The 20,669-nt window shown below is 41.3% G+C and overlaps 2 protein-coding genes across 2 annotated transcripts in view; both read right to left on the bottom strand.

The window, feature by feature from the left end:
• Window positions 1-3,978: 3,978 nt before the first annotated feature.
• Window positions 3,979-12,034, bottom strand: LOC121654378. The gene is made up of 4 exons (XM_042008495.1): window positions 11,767-12,034; window positions 8,952-9,266; window positions 4,815-4,949; window positions 3,979-4,714 (listed from the first exon to the last, which is right to left on the bottom strand). The coding sequence occupies exons 1-4, from the start codon at window positions 12,032-12,034 to the stop codon at window positions 4,350-4,352; spliced, it is 1,083 nt and encodes a 360-aa protein (XP_041864429.1). The 3' UTR covers window positions 3,979-4,349.
• A 66-nt stretch (window positions 12,035-12,100) lies between these two features.
• LOC121654244 (deleted in malignant brain tumors 1 protein-like) overlaps window positions 12,101-20,669 on the bottom strand; it is a 240,805-nt gene continuing 232,236 nt past the window's right edge. Inside the window, exons 5-6 of the mRNA XM_042008285.1 lie at window positions 14,161-14,475; window positions 12,101-12,456 (exon numbers count right to left, since the gene is read on the bottom strand). Of these exons, the coding sequence (XP_041864219.1) occupies window positions 12,158-12,456; window positions 14,161-14,475 (614 nt within the window). The 3' untranslated portion in view covers window positions 12,101-12,157. The remainder of the gene's footprint in view (window positions 12,457-14,160; window positions 14,476-20,669) is intronic.

Raw genomic sequence — 20,669 nt, 5'->3', positions numbered from 1 at the left:
AGGTTTCAGTCAGGGCTAGGACCTGAATGTCTGAGAGATTTATTAATGAACTGATAAATTCTGTTTTGTTCACTGCAGACTGACAGTTCCAGAGACCGAAGGTAGCAGAGGATGGTGCCGACGTGCATGCCATTGGAAAGGACAGGTTTTGCGGATTGCGGTGTCTATGGGTGACGCGTCTTGGTCTGTACCATATCTGACAGGGATGGTTTGAAGCACATTGTTCGTTGATTTGGTAGTGAGGAGGTTTAAACTTGTGCCCTTGCTCGGTGGACTCGTGCAGGTAGACTCGCAGATTTTTACCCTATGTGGTCTTAACCCGGCATGGGCTGACACAGTGGCTGACACCCAGCTGACGCTTCAGCGCACCATGTATGGTAACGTACGTGGAGCTGGCACAGCTGATCTCACTTTGCTTGATTGAACCGGCTGAAACCGCCTCTATCTGCTTTGCCTGAGCAGTAAACAGTGGGTGTGACCCACGTCACAGCTTCAACTGGTTGTAGTACTTATGTACTTATTTCACCTTTAAGTTGCTCCAGTATCTGAGTTCGCTCTCATGCTCCCTTTTTGTTTTGGCATCTTGTGTTTGAGTGCAGCACAAGTTATTACCTTTTCAAAAACACCAGCTTATTTTTATTTTCCTTTCTTTCAACCATCAGATATCAGCGAAAGATACTTTTTTGTTAAACTGTGAACGATTCAGAGAAACAACTTAACAGGAAGCTTCAAAACCACCTCTAATTTATGCATATCATGCTGTCATTTACATTTTCACGAGACTTTATGCTGTTTTACTGCATCAGATAAAAACTGACTACAAAAAAAAAAAAAAAAAACCTATGAAAAAAAGTGAACAGCAAAAATGGTAGAAAACAGCTTCCCATCACTGTTCACTGGTTAAACCTCATCCAGTGAGCCTGAATCATTGGGGGAAATGATGGTGTATAATTCCAGCAGCAGCAAAACATCTGGGATAACAAAAGTTTTTACATGCCATCTGCTAATTTAGTTATTTATTAATCAACATTTATTATTTTAAACCAACCTGCTTTCTCTCTATCAGGAGTAATTGGACACTTTACTGTGGCCCTCAGGTTTGGCCCTCCAGGTTTGTGGTTTGTATGGCTTTGTTTGTCTTTTTTCTTGCAATAAACTTTTCTGCTAATAATTTTAATGCTGATTTGATCTCCAAACATGAAAAATCCTACTTTACTCTTCGATATGTTCCACATTTCTCACCTTTTTCCTTTGTCCTCTATCATCTGCAAACAACGTCTTTAATATCGTTCAAAATGTAATTTCTAATTGGATCCCAAATAAAAGTGAACTAGCAACACTCCTCCTGAGGTGTTTCTTTTTTTTAATCAGCAACATATTAACCCAACAATACAGATCCTGCTTTTAACTGGTTGTTCCTCTTAAGCAGTTCATAATACAGTTGCCCACCAATAGATTTCAGCCTGATTTAAAATGTATTCTGTCTCTTCATTTTGTCGTGCTTTTTCTCTACATCCTCTTTCACACATAAATAACTTCAACAACTTCTCCCTTTAGTTTCTACACTTAAATGTTAGTGCATGGTTTGGCAACCTGTCTGTCTGCAGGTTTCTAAGTTTTCTTGCTTCTTGCCAAACTCTCTTGCACTAAATGCAAGAATGCAAGAAATTTTGCCTCGTCCATCGTCTCCTTTTCTACCAGTTCCATCTTTCTTCTCGTGTTTTTCTGCCTTTTCTTCCCACCTCAGAATAATTATTGTCTGTGTTAGACTTGCATATTCTTTCCATACAGTGGGTACAGGTGGGTACTCCGGCCTTCTCTTCCTCCACTTTCTTTATGTAATATCTGCCAACTACTCCCCAGCCTCCAGCAATCAGTGATACAGAACTATTGATTTTACATAAGCCTGAGAAACGATCATTTCCAGTGATCTGCAAACCTGCAGATAAACACTCTAGTCAAAGATCCAACATAGATTTTGGCATCTATCCTGGTTTAGTCACACCCACTTTTGCTCCCATCATTTTATGTGTTGCAGATCTATTAAAATCTCTTATGTGCTGTGGAGGAAATTGTTCGTTATTATCAAATTAAGCCTTAGTGAAAGAGTCTCTAGTCAAACAAGTTGTTTTCCTGACTTTTATTAAGCTGGTCAATCAGGGAGGGGACGTGGAAGAAAGCAGTTCAGCATTTCTGGCTCGAAGAATCTTCTCTCTGTCACATCATTTCACCAAGAAATGAAGGTGTCAGCACACACACAAGCAGTTATCTGGTACACACCAACCTGGTTCTTTATTATCCTGAGAGAGTGCGACATCCCAAGTACAAGTTATATGTATGGAGTGGAAAGTATAAATGTTAAAAGGCCATTACTAATGTCCCCCCTCCGTACCTCACTAGCTTCTCCACATTAACATACCCAGCTGTACTCTCAGATCTTCTTCTACCATCCAACTCACCCTTTAACTCTAACACATGGGTCAGTTACCAAGGCGGAGGAGAAGATGGTATTCACAGTTCTCTTTTTTTTTCTTATATTAACTTGTGGGTGAAAAAACAAGAAGAACTGTGGTGAAATGCACGTTGTGTTTAACTAATAAGTGACTGTCTGTACCAAAGAACTGCATGAAGTTCTGCATGCTTGGCTTTGTGTTCATTTGCAAACATAAATAATAATTAGTTACTTTGAAATAATTTCCATCTTCTTTTCATGACCCTGAAGGCTGAACAACATAAAACAGAATATTTATTGGTTTAGAGCAGCCAGGACATTCTAAGTTGATTGTTATCTGATTTGATAACTAAAGTGGGAAAGGAACAGCAAAGTGGTTACCAATATCTGCTATATCTGTTTAAATACCTACAGAAACCTGTTTGAGACACAGGTGATGGAGATGTATCTTGTCTTATCTCTTGTTCCGTTTCATTTTTCTCTTTCTTTTCCTCTATTCCTCTGACAATGTCTTCCTGCATTTCTTTGCTGAATCAGCCACAGTTCGGGTTCAAAACAGCCGGTATAATTATATCCACTAGCTAGCACGTGATGCGGCACGTAAAGCAAAATTCAGCTGAGACGTCACGCAGTTTTCCAGAAGAAAACATTGTAAACGTGGTTTCTCAGCCTCAGGACGCTGCTGGGTAGGGACGGCTCCAGAAATGGGCATGATAAATGTCATCATACCATCAAACAAATCCGGAACGATGAGTTTTAAGTTCCTTAAGTTACATAGTGTGTGGAAAACAATAATTCTGGGAGAGCTTCTGGGTCCTTTGTACTGATATCTCAAAGTAATTAATGCAGGACTTCTTGCTTAAATAGCAAATTGCATAAAAAAATAATCAAAGGCACTCTCCATGGTGGTTTATAAACTCATTAAAAGCCTTTATTTTTTTTTTACATGGCAAAATAAATTTAAAAAGACAAACACCTTGCGACCAGCTTGGTCTTCACCAGGATCATTGTCTGTTGTGTCTTTAAAGCTGATAAAATGAAAAAGAAGATAGAGCATGTGTTGGTGCTTTCAGATGCTTTGGTCTCCCAGATGTATGGGGTCCTCCTACAGAATGCTACATAATGATGAAGTGTGCCTCCTGAAATGCAATGGCTGCTCTCAATGTAAATATTTCTAATTACAGTAGTACAAATGACGGAAATTCAAACATTCAGACTGGAGACATAATTATCCAGAGGTACTGTAGAGCATGGTCAGGTCTAAGTTCAGCAACATTAAGCATCCAAAGAATGAGGTCAGCTGACCTCAGCTACCTCAATATACTGAATTATCTCATCAATGGATTTTTTACTTGCTGTTGGCACAAACATATTCCATGATGACAATGATAGGATTCATCAGGCTCACAATGCGAAAGAGTGGTTCAGGGAACAGGAGACATCATTTTCCTGATGAACCCAAAACCCTGAACCCCAAAGAGAATCTTTGGGATGTGCTTCAGAAGGCTATGTGCAGTGGTCGAACTCTCCACCATCGATCTTGGAGCAAAATATAACGCAACACTGGATGGAAATGATTGTTGTGAGATTGTAGAGGCTTAACAAAACAATGTCACAGCGAATGCTGCTGGAATCAAAGCTAAAGGAGGTCCAGCCAAACATCAGAGTGTATGACCTTGTTTCTGGCCAGGCAGTGTATAACTCCTTGCTTCAGCAGTCAGGGTGCAAAACTGAAAGTTCCTCAGAAATAAAGTGAAAATAGAAGCCCATCTTATTTAATAAATGACTGTGAAATTACTGTGGGATTAACAGCAAGTAAGCTACATCATGCACCGTTTTCCAGCTTAAAGCTCAGTTCTTCATTAAAATCAATGCTACAATGCTGATGAGCTGATAGCTAAAAGGTCTGGTATACATCCTCATACTGTTGATATATGTCCACAATTTGTTCACAGGCTGGTGATACATTCTCATAGTCATCATCTTCATCACTGGTTTCTTCTTCCTCATCATCTTCCTCACTGTCTTCCTCACTGTAATCCTCCCCACTCACACTGATCTCCTTGGCATTTGTACAGTATAAATCAGGACCTGCTTCCTCATAATCGTGGTCATCATCACCAACTGGCTCTTCATAATCATCACTCTCCTCTTCTGTTTCTTCCTTCCTGACTTTCTTTGTCATGTCTACAAGATCCACATTCTCGTAATCCTGCTCATCATCCTCATCTTCATCATCAGTTTTCCGATCTCTGCCGTCCACTGAAACAAACAACCAGAGTAAAACTGTAAATATGTAGTGTGTCTCTAAGAAATGTGTGTATTTGTTAAGCTAAACTTGTGTTTCCCGGTGAGCACAAACTTTGAATTTGGGAGAGGGCTATGGGCTGCTGGGTGTTTCGCCTTCTCCTGCGGACCAGACAGACCACCATCAAGACCACCAGTAGCAGCAGCAGAATTCCACTGGAAATGGAAGAGACCAGCAGCAGCAAAGACACTAGAAGAGAGGTAACGTAAGATCACTTTATTCCAAAATTCATGCCAGATTATTACCAAAGACAGACATTTTTACACCTACTATTGTAACTATGGAATAGTGACCCTCTGGTTTAGGAAGTTAGTTAAAATTAGAAAAGCTTGTATATACTTCCGATTAGTGGGACACTGCTTGGTCCACTATTCTTCTCACACACTTCTGCATATGTCTGCCACCATTTTAAAATGTGTTTATTAGCACAACAACCATCAACTCTACAAGACACACTTTAAACTCACAACTCTTCACCTTTCTTTCATTGGTCTGCAGCTGCATTTCATTCATTCACAACTGTGTGACCTCGTTAGTGATTCATAAACTTGGATATTTGCGTAGTTTTACACTTTGATCTTTCCACTGATTTTGTATGACATCACAATTCGTTGACATTTAATTTCCATCAGAGCAAGCAGTCAACCATTTTGAGAAAGTTTACATACCACACACATTATTTGGTTTTTGCTCATTTCCTCTTTGAGATGACAACATAACATCATCAGTGTGTTCATTTTTAACACAGTAACGAGGGATTTGCACTATCCGAGATTCTAGTTTAAATTAACTGATTTGTTATTACCGATATGAATATAAAAATTTAGCTTTCTTTTGTTTTTTTTTATCTTTTTATCTGTACTTTTGTATATTTGTATCATAGTCTTTTTCTTTTTTTTGTCTTCTATAAAATTTCTGTCTTTTATCTTTGGACGTGATCACAGAACGGTGTTGTGAAGGCTGACAGCTCTTCAGCCCAAGACACTGATGAGGTACTGATTAACCAAAGAGCTGCAGTCGGTCAGATTAAGATTGACAGACGGGTCCCGCCTCCTCTATGCCGGATTGGCCCACAGACGTATTGGTTCCGGGAAGGCCGACCAATCCCCGAGAACATCCATCTTTAAACCTGCACCTGCGACAGCAATCGTGCGACTGTGGCCAGTGGGACACAGTTTGCCAGTTTACTTTCTGGGAGTGATTTTGTGTCTTCTGTCGTGACAAGGAATTTCGTAGTGAATGTTAAATTCGTACAGCTTAAGTCTATTTACGTTCTGAGTTCGAATTGGCGTCCCTGTTTGAGGTGAGGTGACATTTTGGTTAATAACAGCATTTTGGTTTGGTTTTGTTTCATATACCACCTGTGTGCGTGCACCCTGTTGTTTGGGACATTTTTAGCTTTGTTTTGTTTGTAGCGGATAAATCGTAATTGTTAACCCTCTAAAGCTGGGTTTACACTAGAAGACTTTTAAAAGATTTGCAAAAGACTCTAGAAAACTACCAGCTCACCTCTAAAGACAAATGTTTAGAGTCTTAAGTCTCAGCCTAGTCTCAGACTGAGATTTGACAAAGACTGTGAATCTATAGGGTCACAAATTACAAGTCTGCAACTAGATTCTTTTAGCATTTTTTGTGACATGTTGGACAATTGATCTCAAACAGGGCTGATCTGCACACAGTAAAGCAAACAAGGGGAGAGTTTCCCTCCAGGAGGGAATTACACATCATCATTATTAAGTGTGGCTTTACATCTCCACCAGGTGTTACACCGACTCATCAGAATCTAGAGGATGAATGAGTTTTTATTCTCTTATTTGTTAGATCATTATACTGTAACACATAAATGATCCACAGCAGACATTTACTTCTAATAACCACCCGCTCCTCTTTCTGGACGCTCCACCGACGACGTTTCATCACCGCTTCTTGTTCCTCTTTTTTTTTCTTTTTCTTTTTTTTACGTCCGTTTTTGCCGGCGGTCTGACTGTCGGGATTCTTGTTTCTGCTTTTGTCAGAGCTCATCTGTTGGTTGTTGATCGTGTTTCGTCACTGCGACTTGTGAACAAACATGTTTGATATTGTTGCAGATCCAAGACTGGAGAAAGATTGATGTTAAACAGCCAGATTACCAGCTTAAACCTAACGATCGAGATGATGGGAGCGCTGTGACTCCAGTAAAACTCCTAACATTTCCTAAAGACCTCCGTGTTTAGTCTGCCACTGTGAACATTGTTTGATGTGAGCCCAGCATAAGAGACACTTTCCGTTTTCTTTCAGTTTTTTAAGCATTAAAAGTAATTGTTAACCCATTAAGGGACACTTTTAGTTGGTTTGGTTTGTATTATATCTTGTTCGTTTTGGATTGTCGGCATTTGGATTATATTTATTTGTTTTGTGAACCTGTTATATTGTAGCAAATAAACTGTGGACTTTTGTATTATCCGGTATCCGACTCACTTTATGTTCCGTCCTCACACCCCTAGACAAACTAGACGTAACATGTGTATAACTAAAAAAAAAGTGGGATGTTTAACAAGGTCTTCTCTTCAACACCTGCCCTGTCAGGGGATTTAGTCAATGAGCTTGTCACTAGTTTTAATGCTAAAATGTTAGGTATTATGGATGCTATTGCTCCTGTTAAGGTGAAGGTTCAATTCAATTCAATTCAAAGCGTTTATTGTCACATGCACAGTAAGGAAACAGGTTTCCCTGTACAGTGAAATTCTTACTTTGCCGTCCACACCGAATGCCATAAATATTCAAAGTATATAGAAAAGACTAATTTAAGAAGAGCATGCAAAGGAGTAAACATAAATATAAACTATAGGTAAAATATAAGTAAGTAATCTGTGTACATAATGTGCAGCGTGCTACATAAACTGTGCAACATTCAGCATTGAATGAGTAATTGTGCAAAAAAAGAACTGTCATGAGGTAGACGGTATGATCTATGTGCAAATACTGAATAATAATAATAAGGTGCATTGATAATGTAAACAGTCAGTATGTGTAAATGTACAGTCCATTGTTACAGACTCCAGTCTGCTGTTAACTGTTGTCTTTGGAAAGAAAAAGTCTCCATGGAGAAATTCCACAGTGGTAAAAAATGGAAAAAGAGAGAGTCAGAAAGCCGAGTGTAAATGGAGAAAAACACATCTACAGGTTCATTATGACATGTAAAAAGAGAAAGTTCACTCTTATAATTTACAACTGAGGGATGCAAGAAAGTCCTATTTCTCTGATATTATTAGCAAAAACTATCATAAAGCTCGGGTCTTATTCACTGCTGTCGACAGGTTAACAAACCTTCCTGTGTCAGTAGTCTTAGGCTAGGTTCACACCGCAGGCTGTGACCCAAATCCGATATTTTTGCCCATATGCAACCTGTATCTGATATTTTCATAACAGTCTGAACGACAAAGATCTGATTTTTTCAAAATGCAACCCAGGCCACTTGGATATGTGGTCCTGAAACCGATTTTTTGCCATGAGGCTTCAGTCAGAAGGGCCAGGTCGCATTAATCTGACCTACACGTCATACACAGCATTGTTTATAAACTCCTTATCTGTAAAGGCGCTCACATCACTTTCCCACCCCTCCTGGCTGCGACTCTGTACCCACACGTTTCTCTGTACAGACGTTGATGCCGCGTTGCTATGGCCACAAATCTGGCTCTCCTCTTTTGTGATCTGTTCCTTAAAACGATGCCACTGAAAATGTGCTGGCGATGGTTGGACAATAACTTTAAAATTGCAACATAGACACATATATATATATATATATATATATATATATATATATATATATATATATATATATATATGACTGAAATATATATAGTCGGTCATAATTGTTGATTAAAGCAAACACTATTCTTAGTACATCTAAGAACTTCTGTTCTCAGAACAATTTTTCCACAACCATCCAAACACAGGTTAAAAATAAGTTCCTGTTTATTAAGTTTTGGTTTGAATCTTGCTCAATCTGATCTACTGTCTGAGTTTCCCTTTTAGACTCCAGTTTTTTACCAAAGCCCACGTGAACACACAGAGATAGAACCTGGAAATCAGGGTGTTTGATGGTTACAATCTGAACAGAGTTTCTATTGATACTTTCTGATTAGTGAACAATTTATCATCATTCTATCAGTCACTGGACATAAAATAACTCGTCTTAAACACTGTACTTACATTTAATAACAAGAGTAATCGGTGGTGCTTCAGTAGAGTTGAATCTCCGTGTAGACAGTGTGAGCTCATACACACAGCTGTAGTTACCCTGGTGTTCGTAATCAGCTACAGGGAAGTTAAAGGAGGCCGAGTTGTTGACTGCAGGCTTGGTGTCCATGACATTTGAAGAAAACATGAGAAAAAAACGTCCCTGAGTATAACTGGAGTTGATGGAGCAGGTGAAGGTAAAACTGGAACCCTTGGTAACTACTGCTCCTTCAGGACTCCAGAAGGTGTTAGAGGAAGTCAGGGAGATGTTGGGCCTCTGCAGTCTCACTGTGACAGAAAGAAAACATAGAAGTAGGATAATATAAAGTTCCTTAACCAAAGAATTCATATAGAGGAAAACACACATCTGATCTCGCTTCAGGAAGCTACAGTAGTAGGACAGTAGCTGAATGATTATGATAAAACAAGTTACAAGAACACTGCCTTCTTCTTATTTTCTTTAATTCATGTCACAGAAAAGAGATCACATGATGACAGTGAGCTACTGAGTTCAGTACGTTAACTTCTGTAATTTCACCTACAAGCAGATGACTTCAGAAATTCAGGAGAAACCTAGAAAAATAATGTTACCCTGAAGCTTCATATCATTAATGACTAACCGTCTAAGGTTTAAGTAGTTGCCTATTAACATTTTTTTTCTTTAGGCAAACTAAAAAATGAAACGAATTAAAACATCATTATGAATAAAATTCAGTCATAAGCCCTGAATTTAAAGACTTTGGCATTTTCAGCCCAGGACTGATACGTCTTTGTTGTGAATCAATAATCAAACAAAAGCAGGTGTAGTAGTTAATTTAGTATAGAAACTAACACACAACTGTCTCACAAGCTGTTTCCACCACCCCTAGAATTGCACAAAACCTAAATATCACAATAAAAACTGGTAATGGAAACACCTAAGTTTAGACAAAACTATTAAATAATATAGAAATATATTACAAAAGTGTACTGCCATCCCTGATAGTAAACACCAGCAAAATGCAGTTTTACAAGGAATTAGAAATCTCCATCCTCCTTAAAATATTCAGTGGCTTATGCGTTAAACACCATTCAGTGGAAACACCTACAAATTGAAATTGTACTTTGTGAAAATTTTAGAAATATCGGTTTTGTTTTGCTAAAAGTTGTAACGTAAACACAGCTACAGGCAAAACAAGGACGTCCTCATCAAGCTGCCACTTTTCCTCCTCTGAATGCCAAGAAACATGGTTCAGTCCCACCTGGGATTACAGGAATTAGGGCTTAGCATCAATTAGTCACTGTTTTTCTTTATATTAGAAAATACATTTCAGCTATTGAGCTGCCTGTGAAAAAAAAACCAAAAAAACAAAAATGAGTTAATATGGCACTTAAATGCATTAAGTTTTTTCTTTTATTATTATTATTATTATTTTACAGAAAAAAAATTCTATTAAAGACATGAATCTATTTTAAAAAAATATGGTAACTTCAAAGAAAAATGGTCAACTTTAGAATGAATAAAAAAGATACTGAAAAGGTGTTTGATAGGGTAGAGTGGGAGAGTGAATATTTATTTAATGGTAGAGTGGGAGAGTGAATATTTATTTAATGGTAGAGTGGGAGAGTGAATATTTATTTAATGGTAGAGCGGGAGAGTGAATATTTATTTAATGTACTGGGGAAGTTTAAGGTGGGGAGGTGATTAAGACGCTTTACCACTCCCCGCAGGCTTGTGTGGTAACTAACGACACACAATCGTCGCCTTTTCCACTGTGCAGGCCCCTGTCTCCACTGCTCTTTGCCCCCAGCCCAGTGGTTCTCAAACTGGGGGGCGGTGATGTATTACTGCTTCTGATCGTGTAAGGCTGAAGCTGATGGCTACAGTGATAATCAGTGTGTACATTTGTAGAGCGATGTGGAGGGGAGCCTGTGTGTGTACTGTTACGATGGAACAGTCAGTTGGGAGATTCCTCTGTTGAAAATAGATGATTGTTTTTTTGTTTTTTTTTTATTCTTTTTGATTATTTTATTTTGTTTATATGTTACTGATATGATACTGTAAATGGCAAATTGTACACCTTGTGTTTCTATTTTTAAATAAAACATTAAACGTGTGATAATAAAACAGTCACTCTCATCGTGCTGTAATTGTCATGTTTGCTGCTCCGCTGTGCAGCTCTGCAATCAAGATCATCTGCTCCACCTGCCTGATTGCTCACTCTCCTCACCTGCTCCACACCCCAGTCTCTGCTTCCCTGCCAGATGGTTACCTATCCTAACCTATCCTAACCTTGTTGAGTTCTAGAGTTATTCTTGTGTTGTCAGACCTCCTGTATCGACCCTGTCATGTTCCTGGACTACTCTTGCCTCACCCACGTCGGATTGCTTCCCTGTTTTGTGCCTGCCTGGATATTGAACTCTGTTTTGGACTGACCACGGATTTACGCCTTCACCTGATAAGTAGCTTGATATTGCCCCTCTGTGTATGACCCTGCCTATCCACAACCACGTCTCTTGCATAGTGGACTCAAGCTCTGACTTGTGGAGTTTTTCAGATACCACCACCACATCCTCTGACTGTGCTCTGATTCCCTGCCACATCCCTGCGCTGCTCTTAAATAAACCTTATCTTGTTCCACCACAATACTGTGTACGGCTGATTTCTGGGTCTTCAGGAGCTAATCATTACACTAATCAGAAGAGGACAGACCCTTCTTGTCAAAGTAGAGGACTATATGACACTCCTACAGTGTTACAGTGGATATTATTTTAACATTTATCTCACTGATTAATTTGATTTTCTTACTGTTGATGGAGAGTCTGACAGGGTCACTTAACGGTGAGCCAAAGTACCGACTGGAGCCTGTTGTCTGATACTGACACTGGTACGATCCTTCATCTTCAAAGTCTGCTTTATGAATCCAGAAGGAAGCAGAGTTTGTCCTTAAAGTTTGGGTCTCATTGAATGAACTCCTGGTCTTCGTCAGGACAAAATTTCCATCCAAAACCTGAGTTGAGACCGAACAAGTGATTCCAACTTTCTGACCCCAGATGACCTCACCAGCAGGATTCATGGAGATGCTGGGCTTTGGAAAGTTTACTGAAAAATGTTAATTTAAATGTGCTGTTAGTAATTTTTATTTAACATTTCTTTTTGATCAACAAAGAACAGTGTCACAATTAGCTCCTGCTCTATATTAACTTGTTTTCTTACCTGTAACAGAATCACTGAAGGGGGAGGTGAATGTTTTGCTAGAAAAGCTTTTCTCATACCGACAACGGTATGATCCGTAATGATCAGCGCTCACGTTTCGGATGTTGAAGGTAGCAGAGTTGGAACCTGGTGTTTGAGTCTTTCTGAATGAACTTGAGGTCATTTCAAGAATAAATGTTCCTCCTAAAAATTCAGCTGCGATTGTACAAGTGATGCTGATGTCCTGACCCCAGGTGACCTCACCAGCAGGATTCATGGTGATACTCGGCTTCGGGAGGCTTGCTGAAAGAGTTATACACTGGTTAGATTAAGACAATGTATTTAGTCTTGTATCTGGTTTTATTTTTGTTTAGTTGATCTTTTCAGTGTTCATTAAGCGTGTTATAGTCCAACAGAAGGAATATTCACTAACTAGTGAATAACATTATTTTTAAGAAGATGCTGATGGGTGATCGTACTGAATGAATATTTGTGAAAACTTTCAGTTTCCCTGTTTGATACTTCAGATTACACTGAGTTTCTGACACTTTAAATTCAAATTGTTTGATATGTTGTTGTGATTGTTCTTTAATGATAAAATTAATTATTAGATTGTAAAAATGATTTGTAAAAAAGAGAAATCAACACACTTTCTGTAATTGGTCCAGTAAACCCAATCAAATCAAATAAAATCAAATTTTATTCATGGAGCACTTTTCAAGCACAAAGTAACACAAAGTTCTTTACATATAAAAACAAATTCTACATATTAAAAACAAAATTTAAAAGCCTTTACACACCAGAGTATGTAATATGAAATTTAAACACACCTCATAGTAGTCTCTTTCACACACAATCTCACACACACGCACTTACACACACAAACAAAGTCCATTTATACACCCCCCACCCGCCCATACCCCCCCGGATGAACATGAACTCCCATCCCTAGTTACTGTCTCTTAACTGAAAATAAAATAAAAATATCGATAGAATAAAAACATCTGACTTGATGCTGCTGTGAGGAAACAATATCTTGGGGATCCAGTCACACAGGAAGCCAGCCCACCCATGACCACAGAGGCCACCACCACAGGAACCACCCAAGTCAGAGCAGGCCAGAGTTCACACCACAGCTACAGGGCTGCGGTGCAGGACCCCCAGCCACCCAGACAAGGGTAGTCACCATGGCAACAACCCCGCAGACAAAGCAGGTAGAGCTTCCAGTGTGAAAGATCCCCAGGAGGAAAAACTGAGGAAAAACTGGAGTTAAAAAGTGGAAACAAGATTAAATAAACTTATAAACAATAAGAACTGATAAGAGTGACTATAGTAAAAAAAAACATAAAGGAGTTCAGGAAAATTAATAAAATAAAATAAACAATTGAATAGAGAGCCACATAAATAAGTGGTTTTAAAAAGAAATAGAAAAATACATGATTAAATCAAATGAATTTCATCTATAAGTTGAGCTAAAAAGAAAGGTCTTGAACCTGCTTTTAAAATCAGTAACAGTCTCTGCAGCCCTGAGGTTCTCTGGCAGGCTGTTCCACCGTCCAGGCCCGTAGTGGTGGAATGAGGCCTCACCATAAGTTTCAGTTCTGACTTTTGGAGCCACTAAGAGGCCGGTATCAGAGGATCTCAGTGTCTGCAAGGGTTCATAATTTAAAAACAGGTCCAACAGATAAAACGGCCCTAGACCATTAAGACATTTATAAACAACAAAACAAACCTTAAAAATCAAACTGTTTTATCTCTGATAAATATTACGAAGACTTCATGACTTTTTGCTCAGTACGCTTATTTAGAGGTGTAAGAGATTTTATTAGCATGTTATGACTCACACAGTCTCCTTAACGTTTTAGAAAGACCTGCATTTGAATCAAGATGAAATTGTTTGAAGGATGTGCTGCTCGCTACAGGATACCAGCACCAAGAGCTCCTAATGAATGTTTGCCTCATATGTTTAAGTAGTATCATAGTAATTCACAATGAAGTTTTCCTCACCTGAACAGACGACACCAGCATCCTCACTGTGTTTACAGTCGTGTTTCCCAAATCCTCTGTGTTGACAGTTTAATAGAGAGCTTTCACTTCCTGAACAGGCCACCTCATCCAGCCAGATTTGACCAGTTCCTTCACCAAAAACTGCTGATGAAGTGGCATTAAGTGCTGTCCCACATGTTAACTGTCTGCAGACCACCTCTGCATCAGTTAGACCCCAGCTGTCATCACAGACTGTTCCCCATTCACCGTTGTGGCGGATTTCAACTCTTCCAGAACACCTGGTCGACCCAGGCCCGGCTAATCTGATTTCAGTACCTGGTAGCAAACAAATCACTGCTGATTTCAGTTAAAGTCAGATATGAGCAAACAAGCAGATGAAAATTATTCGGTCCATAAATAAATAAACAAACCAAATGCAGATAAATAAAAATGAATTCTACTTTATGCTAGAATAGAGCTGATATCATCTCTTTGTGAACTACATCTGTATCTTTTTGAAAAATCATAACCTGGCTGGGTCACAAATTTGGTAAAATAAACACAGACTGATATTTGTAAACTGAGCAGAATACTCAAAATACTTTCTCACCTGAACAGACGACACCAGCATCCTCACTGTGTCCACAGTTGTGTGTCCCAAATCCTCCATGCCCACATGCTTGTAGAGAATGTTCTCTTCCTGAACACTTCACATTATCAAGCCAGATTTCTCCAGTTCCTTGACCAAAGTGGGCTGAACCGGGGGCACTGGTTGCTGTCCCACAGCCCAACTGTCTACAAACCACGCTAGCATCATTTTCATCCCAGTCATCGTCACAGACCGTTCCCCACATATCACTGTAGTAGATTTCAACTCTACCAGAACATCTGGTCGACCCAGGCCCGGCTAATCTGATCAGACCTTTAAACACATACAACATGGGTTCATATTTCACTAAAAATGGAAGAAGGTTTAATGTGTGTTGTAGACAAGAGAATAAACTCACCTGCAGCAAGTGGAGATGAGATGCTGAGAGAAGTGACTGTAAGAAATAGAAAACATGGTTCTTTAAAATGTTTAATGAAATATACTGAATGAAAAGTTTACCTCTATAAAATTATATATTTGTTCAGTAAAGAAAAAGAGTATTAAGATCTATATTTTACATAATGTGTCTTACCGAGGACCAAAATGTTCCACATGTTTGAGATGGACAACTTAAATAAAATGTCTCAAACAGAAATGCACTTCATAGTATGACTACTCCTGAGACACTTCCTGTTTCTATATCTGGTGCTCTCTCTCTCTCTTCTCTCTCTCTCTCTCTCTCTCTCTCTCTCTGTCTTTCTATGACTCTCGTTTTTTCCCATGAGCAACTTTTATTAAATCAAGGTTTTTTTCTTCTTTAGTTGTTGTTTTGTTTCTTTGTTTATCCTCTTGCTTTTTTCAATAATAAAATGTTGGTTAAAAGATCATAATGTTCTATCTATCTATCTATCTATCTATCTATCTATCTATCTATCTATCTATCTATCTATCTATCTATCTATCTATCTATCTATCTATCTATCTATCTATCTATCTATCTATCTATCTATCTATGTGGTTATATTATTCCTCTATCTAACCATAGTTATGTGCAATTTAGCATTAAGTTTATTCTATTCTATTCTACAGTCATTTAGCAGACGCTTTTATCCAAAGCGACTTACATTTGAGAGTAAGAAAAACACAAGCATGAATTCAAACAAGATGGGACGTCATAATTAAATGATAGTCAGACTGCTTTGAATCCAGTGGGACACAGGTACTGTTATGTAGTGCTAGAGGCAGTGCATATAATTTTCTATTTTTTTGTTTAAGTCATTTTGTTTAAATACAAGATCACGATTTCATCACACAATATCAACTTGTGCATAAGTGCACACAGCTTCTTCAGTACTTGGTTGAGCCAAAAAGCTGAACAAATCTTTCTAACTCATTTAGTTAAGCTAAATGTGGAAATGCTCCTTAAACAACTGAGTCTTTAGCTTGCTCTTAAAAGTGGATAAGGACTTTTCCGCCACGTTGTGGTGGGAGCACTAGGCGTCTTTCGCTGGCAGAGCGTAAATGTCGAGAGGGAGTGTAGTTTTGGATTAAGGAGTGGAGGTAGACCGGAGCCGTTTGGGTTATTGTTTTGTAAGCCAGAAGCAGAGCTTTGAATTTGATGCGTGCTGCAACTGGAAGCCATTGAAGAGCAATTAGCAGCGGAGTGACATGAGCTCTTTTGGGCTGGTTGAAGACCAGACGTGCTGCTGTGTTCTGGATCATCTGCAGAGGTTTAACTGAGCATGCAGGCAGGCCAGCCAGTAAGGAGTTGCAGTAGTCAATGCGTGAAATGACCAGAGCCTGGACCAGGAGCAGGGTGTTTCATTCAAGTAGGGTCTGATCCTCCTGATGTTGTAGAGAGCAAATGGGCAAGACCTGAAACAGAGGCAACATGGTCCTCAAAGGTCAGCTGGTTGTCTACCATGACACCAAGATTCCTGGTAGAAGATTAGATTAGATTAGATTAGATTAGATTAGATTAGATTAGACTTTATTATCTCACAGTGGAGAAATTCACTTGTTACAGCAGCTCTTGTTATAGAATAAAGTGCAGAAAGACAGAATAAGGTGAACATGCATCACAGCAAGAAGGTGCAATATAAATTATTTACAAGAAAAAGTCTAAGAAAAGCAAAAATATGTACCATTATAAATATAAAAGATATATATATATATATATATATATATATATATATATATATATATATATATATATATACGTATATATATATACTATATATATATATATAGAATATAACAACAACTTCACAGACTATTTACATGGTGATGGTGGGATATGAAGAATATGATGACATTGATAATGGGGGGTATTGCACAGTAAATTATAAATAAATATTACACAGTATTATGACTATACAGATAAGTTGTACAGTCTGACAGCAGTGGGAATGAAGGACCTGCGGTAGCGCTCCTTCCTACACTGAGGGTGTCTCAGTCTGCTGCTGAAGGAGCTGCTCAGCCCCCCCCACAGTCTGGTGCAGCGGGTGAGAGGTGTTGTCCATGATGGATGTGAGCTTGGCCAACATCCTCCTCTCACCCACCTCCTCCACAGAGTCCAGCGGGCAGCCCAGGACAGAGCTGGCCCTCCTGACCAGCTTGTTCAGTCTCTTCCTGTCCCGGTCAGTGCTGCTCGCTCCCCAGCAGACAACGGCGTAGAGGACAGCAGAGGCTACCACAGAGTCATAAAATGTCCTTAGCAGAGGCCTGCATACTCCAAAGGACCTCAGTCTCCTCAGGAGGTGGAGGCGACTCTGGCCCTTCTTGTACAGGGCGTCTGTGTGGTGTGACCAGTCCAGTTTACTGTTGAGGTGAACACCCAGGTACTTGAAACTGTCCACCCGGTCAATGTCCTTCCCCTGGATGTTCACCGGTGTGTGGGGTAGTGTCCTTCTCCGGAAGTCAATCACCATCTCCATGGTCTTACTGGTGTTTAAGCACAGGTGGTTGAGCTCGCACCAGTCCACAAAGTCCATGATGACTGACCGGTACTCCAGCTCGTTCCCCTCAGACACACAGCCCACAATGGCTGAGTCGTCAGAGAACTTCTGCAGATGACAGCTGCTGGTGTTGTAGGTGAAGTCCGAGGTGTAGAGGGTGAAGAGGAACGGTGAGAGCACTGTTCCCTGAGGGGCCCCCGTGCTGCAGACTACCACCTCAGACACACAGTTCTGCAGACGCATGTACTGTGGCCGGTTGGTGAGGTAGTTGATGGTCCACGCAGCTAACTTTCCATCCACTCCAGCTCCTTCCAGCTTCCCCCGCAGCAGCGCCGGCTGGATGGTGTTGAACGCACTGGAGAAGTAAAAAAACATGACTCTCACAACGCTCCCAGCGGTCTCCAGGTGAGCCAGCGCCCTGTGCAGTAGGTAGATGACAGCATCATCCACCCCGATGTTTGGCCTGTAGGCAAACTGCAGCGGGTCCATCGTGGTGCACACCACGGAGCGGAGGTGACCGAGGATGAGCCTCTCCATGGTCTTCATCAGGTGGGAGGTCAAGGCGACGGGTCTGTAATGGTTCGGTTCCTTAGCGTGTGATATCTTAGGATCCGGAACCACACAGGAGGTCTTTCACAGGACAGGGACCTTCTCCAGGCTGAGGCTCAGGTTAAAGATGTACCTGAGCACCTCACAGAGCTGGTCTGCACAGGTCCTGAGCAGCCTGGGGCTGATGCCGTCTGGTCCTGCAGCTTTCCTGTTCTTCAGCCGCCTCAGTTCTCTCCTCACCTGGGCCAATGTAAGGGAGAGGGGGGAGGTGGAGGGCAGTGGGGGGCTGGTGCTGGAGTCCATTGGTGTGGAGTGGAGATGGGGGGTAGGTGAAAGTGGAGGTGAAGATGAAGGTGGTCGGGGGAAGGGGATGGTTGACGCTGGACTGGGGATGTGTGAAGAGGAGGGAGGGGGGGCAGAGAGAGTGGGGTTAGAATCAAATCTGTTAAAAAACAGATTTAAATCATTGGCCCAGCGCTGGTCTCCATCAGCTGTCCCTCTGGCACCACTCTGTCCAAATCCAGAGATCTCCTTGAGCCCTCTCCACACGTCCCGTGTGTTCTTCTGCTCCAGCCGCTCCTCCAGCTTCTTCCTGTAGCTGTCCTTGGCCCGCCTGATCTTGTACTGGAGTTCATGCTGAACTCTCCTCTGCTCCTCTCTGTCCCTTGAAATGAAAGCCCTCTTCTTCTGGTTCAGCAGGACTTTAAGCTCAGGGGTCACCCAGGGTTTGTTGTTGGAGAAACACCACACCCTCCGGGTTGGCACAGTGTTCTCCACACAGAAGTTGATGTAGTCCGTGATGCAGTGGGTCAGGCCATCAATGTCCTCTCCATGAGAGCTGCAGAGTGTCTCCCAGTCTGTGGTTTGGAAACAGTCTCTCAGTCTCTCATTGGCCTCATCGGTCCACACTTTCACAGACTTCTTCCGTGCCAGCTGTCTTCTCACCCTGGGTGTGTATTCAGGGAGCAGATGTACGAGGTTGTGGTCAGAGCGTCCAAGCGGGGGGAGGGGGGCGGAGGTGTATGCGTCCTTCACATTAGCATACAGTAGGTCCAGCGTCTTGTTCTCCCTGGTGTGGCACTTCACGTACTGGACGAAAGTAGGGAGAGTGGCAGAGAGCGAGGTGTGATTGAAATCCCCGCTGATGAGCAGGAGGGACTGCAGGTGGCGAGTCTGCATCCGAGTCACTGTGCTGTGGAGCAGCTCACAAGCAGCTGCTGCATCAGCCGAGGGAGGGATGTACACATTGAACAGTATAACGTGTGAAAACTCCCTCGGGAGGTAATACGGCCACATGCCCACAGCGAGTAACTCAATGTCCAGGGTGCAGAGCTGTTCCTTTACACAGACGTGCGCCGGGTTGCACCATCTCTCGTTGACATACACCGCGAGTCTCCCGCCTTTCCTCTTACCACTCTCCGCCGCACTCCTATCCGCGCGCGAAAGTTTAAATCCATCCAGGGAAACCACAGAGTCCAGAAGACGTAGGCACAAGTGTGATTGAGTCAAGCTGCACACTTATCTGTGGCGGTAAAGAAGGATTGGCTGGAAAGACAATAGGCTCAGTCTTGGACAGATTTAGCTGAAGGTGGCGATCCTTCATCCATGCAGAGATATCAGCAAGACATGCTGATATTTGCATTGAGACGGTTGTGTCGTCAGGTGGGAAAGAAAGGAAAAGCTGAGTGTCATCTGCATAGCAGTGGTGGGAGAAACCATGAGAGCTAATGACCGAGTGAGGAGGTGTATAGTGAAAAGAGAAGAGGGCCAAGCACCGAGCCCTGAGGCACCCCTGTTGTCAGCCCATGTGATCTGGACATTCCCCCTTGCCAAGAGACTTTGAATGATCTCCCTGTGAGGTAGGACGTAAACCACGAGAGGACAGATCCTGAGGTGCCAAGCTCCAAGAGTTTGGAGAACAGTATATGATGGTTGACCGTGTCAAAGGCAGCCGACAGGTCCAGCAGTATAAGGACTGAGGATTGACCAGTGGATCTGACAAGCCGTAGGGAATCAGTAACTGACAGGAGAGCAGTTTCAGTAGAGTGACCATGCCTATAGCCAGATTGATATGGATCAAACAGGTTGTTGTCTTGGAGGAACTGTGAGGCCTGACTGAAGACAGCATGCTCTAGTAATTTAGACATGAATGGAAGCAATGAGACCGGCCGGTAGTTTTCAACCTGGGCTGGGTTGAGTGTGGATTTCTTCAGCAGCGGGGTAACCCGAGCTTGCATGAAGGCAGAAGGAAAGACACCAGATTTAAGAGAGTAGTTGATAATATGGGTTACTGCAGTTTTGACTGTAGGTAAAATGCTGTGCAGGATGTCAGAGGTAACAGGATCAAGAGGACAGGTTGTGGGTTTGAGCTGACTAGAAGTTTAGAGACTTCGTCCTCATTTAGACAGCGGAAAGAGCAGAGTGAGGCACCAGTA

The sequence above is a fragment of the Melanotaenia boesemani genome, chromosome 2 (assembly GCF_017639745.1).
Source record: "Melanotaenia boesemani isolate fMelBoe1 chromosome 2, fMelBoe1.pri, whole genome shotgun sequence".
NCBI classification, from domain to species: domain Eukaryota; kingdom Metazoa; phylum Chordata; class Actinopteri; order Atheriniformes; family Melanotaeniidae; genus Melanotaenia; species Melanotaenia boesemani.
This window is presented reverse-complemented; position numbering and strand designations above follow the sequence as displayed.

Excerpts from the sequence above, each read along its gene's own strand:
- LOC121654378 (XM_042008495.1), bottom strand. The coding sequence starts at position 12,034 with ATGAATCCTGCTGGTGAGGTCATCTGGGGTCAGAAAGTTGGAATCACT. Across the intron at positions 9,267-11,766 it reads TGTCAGACTCTCCATCAACA|TGAGACTGCAGAGGCCCAAC; the intron begins GTAAGAAAATCA and ends TTTCTGTCACAG. Across the intron at positions 4,715-4,814 it reads AGCCCTCTCCCAAATTCAAA|TGGACGGCAGAGATCGGAAA; the intron begins GTTTGTGCTCAC and ends TGTTTGTTTCAG.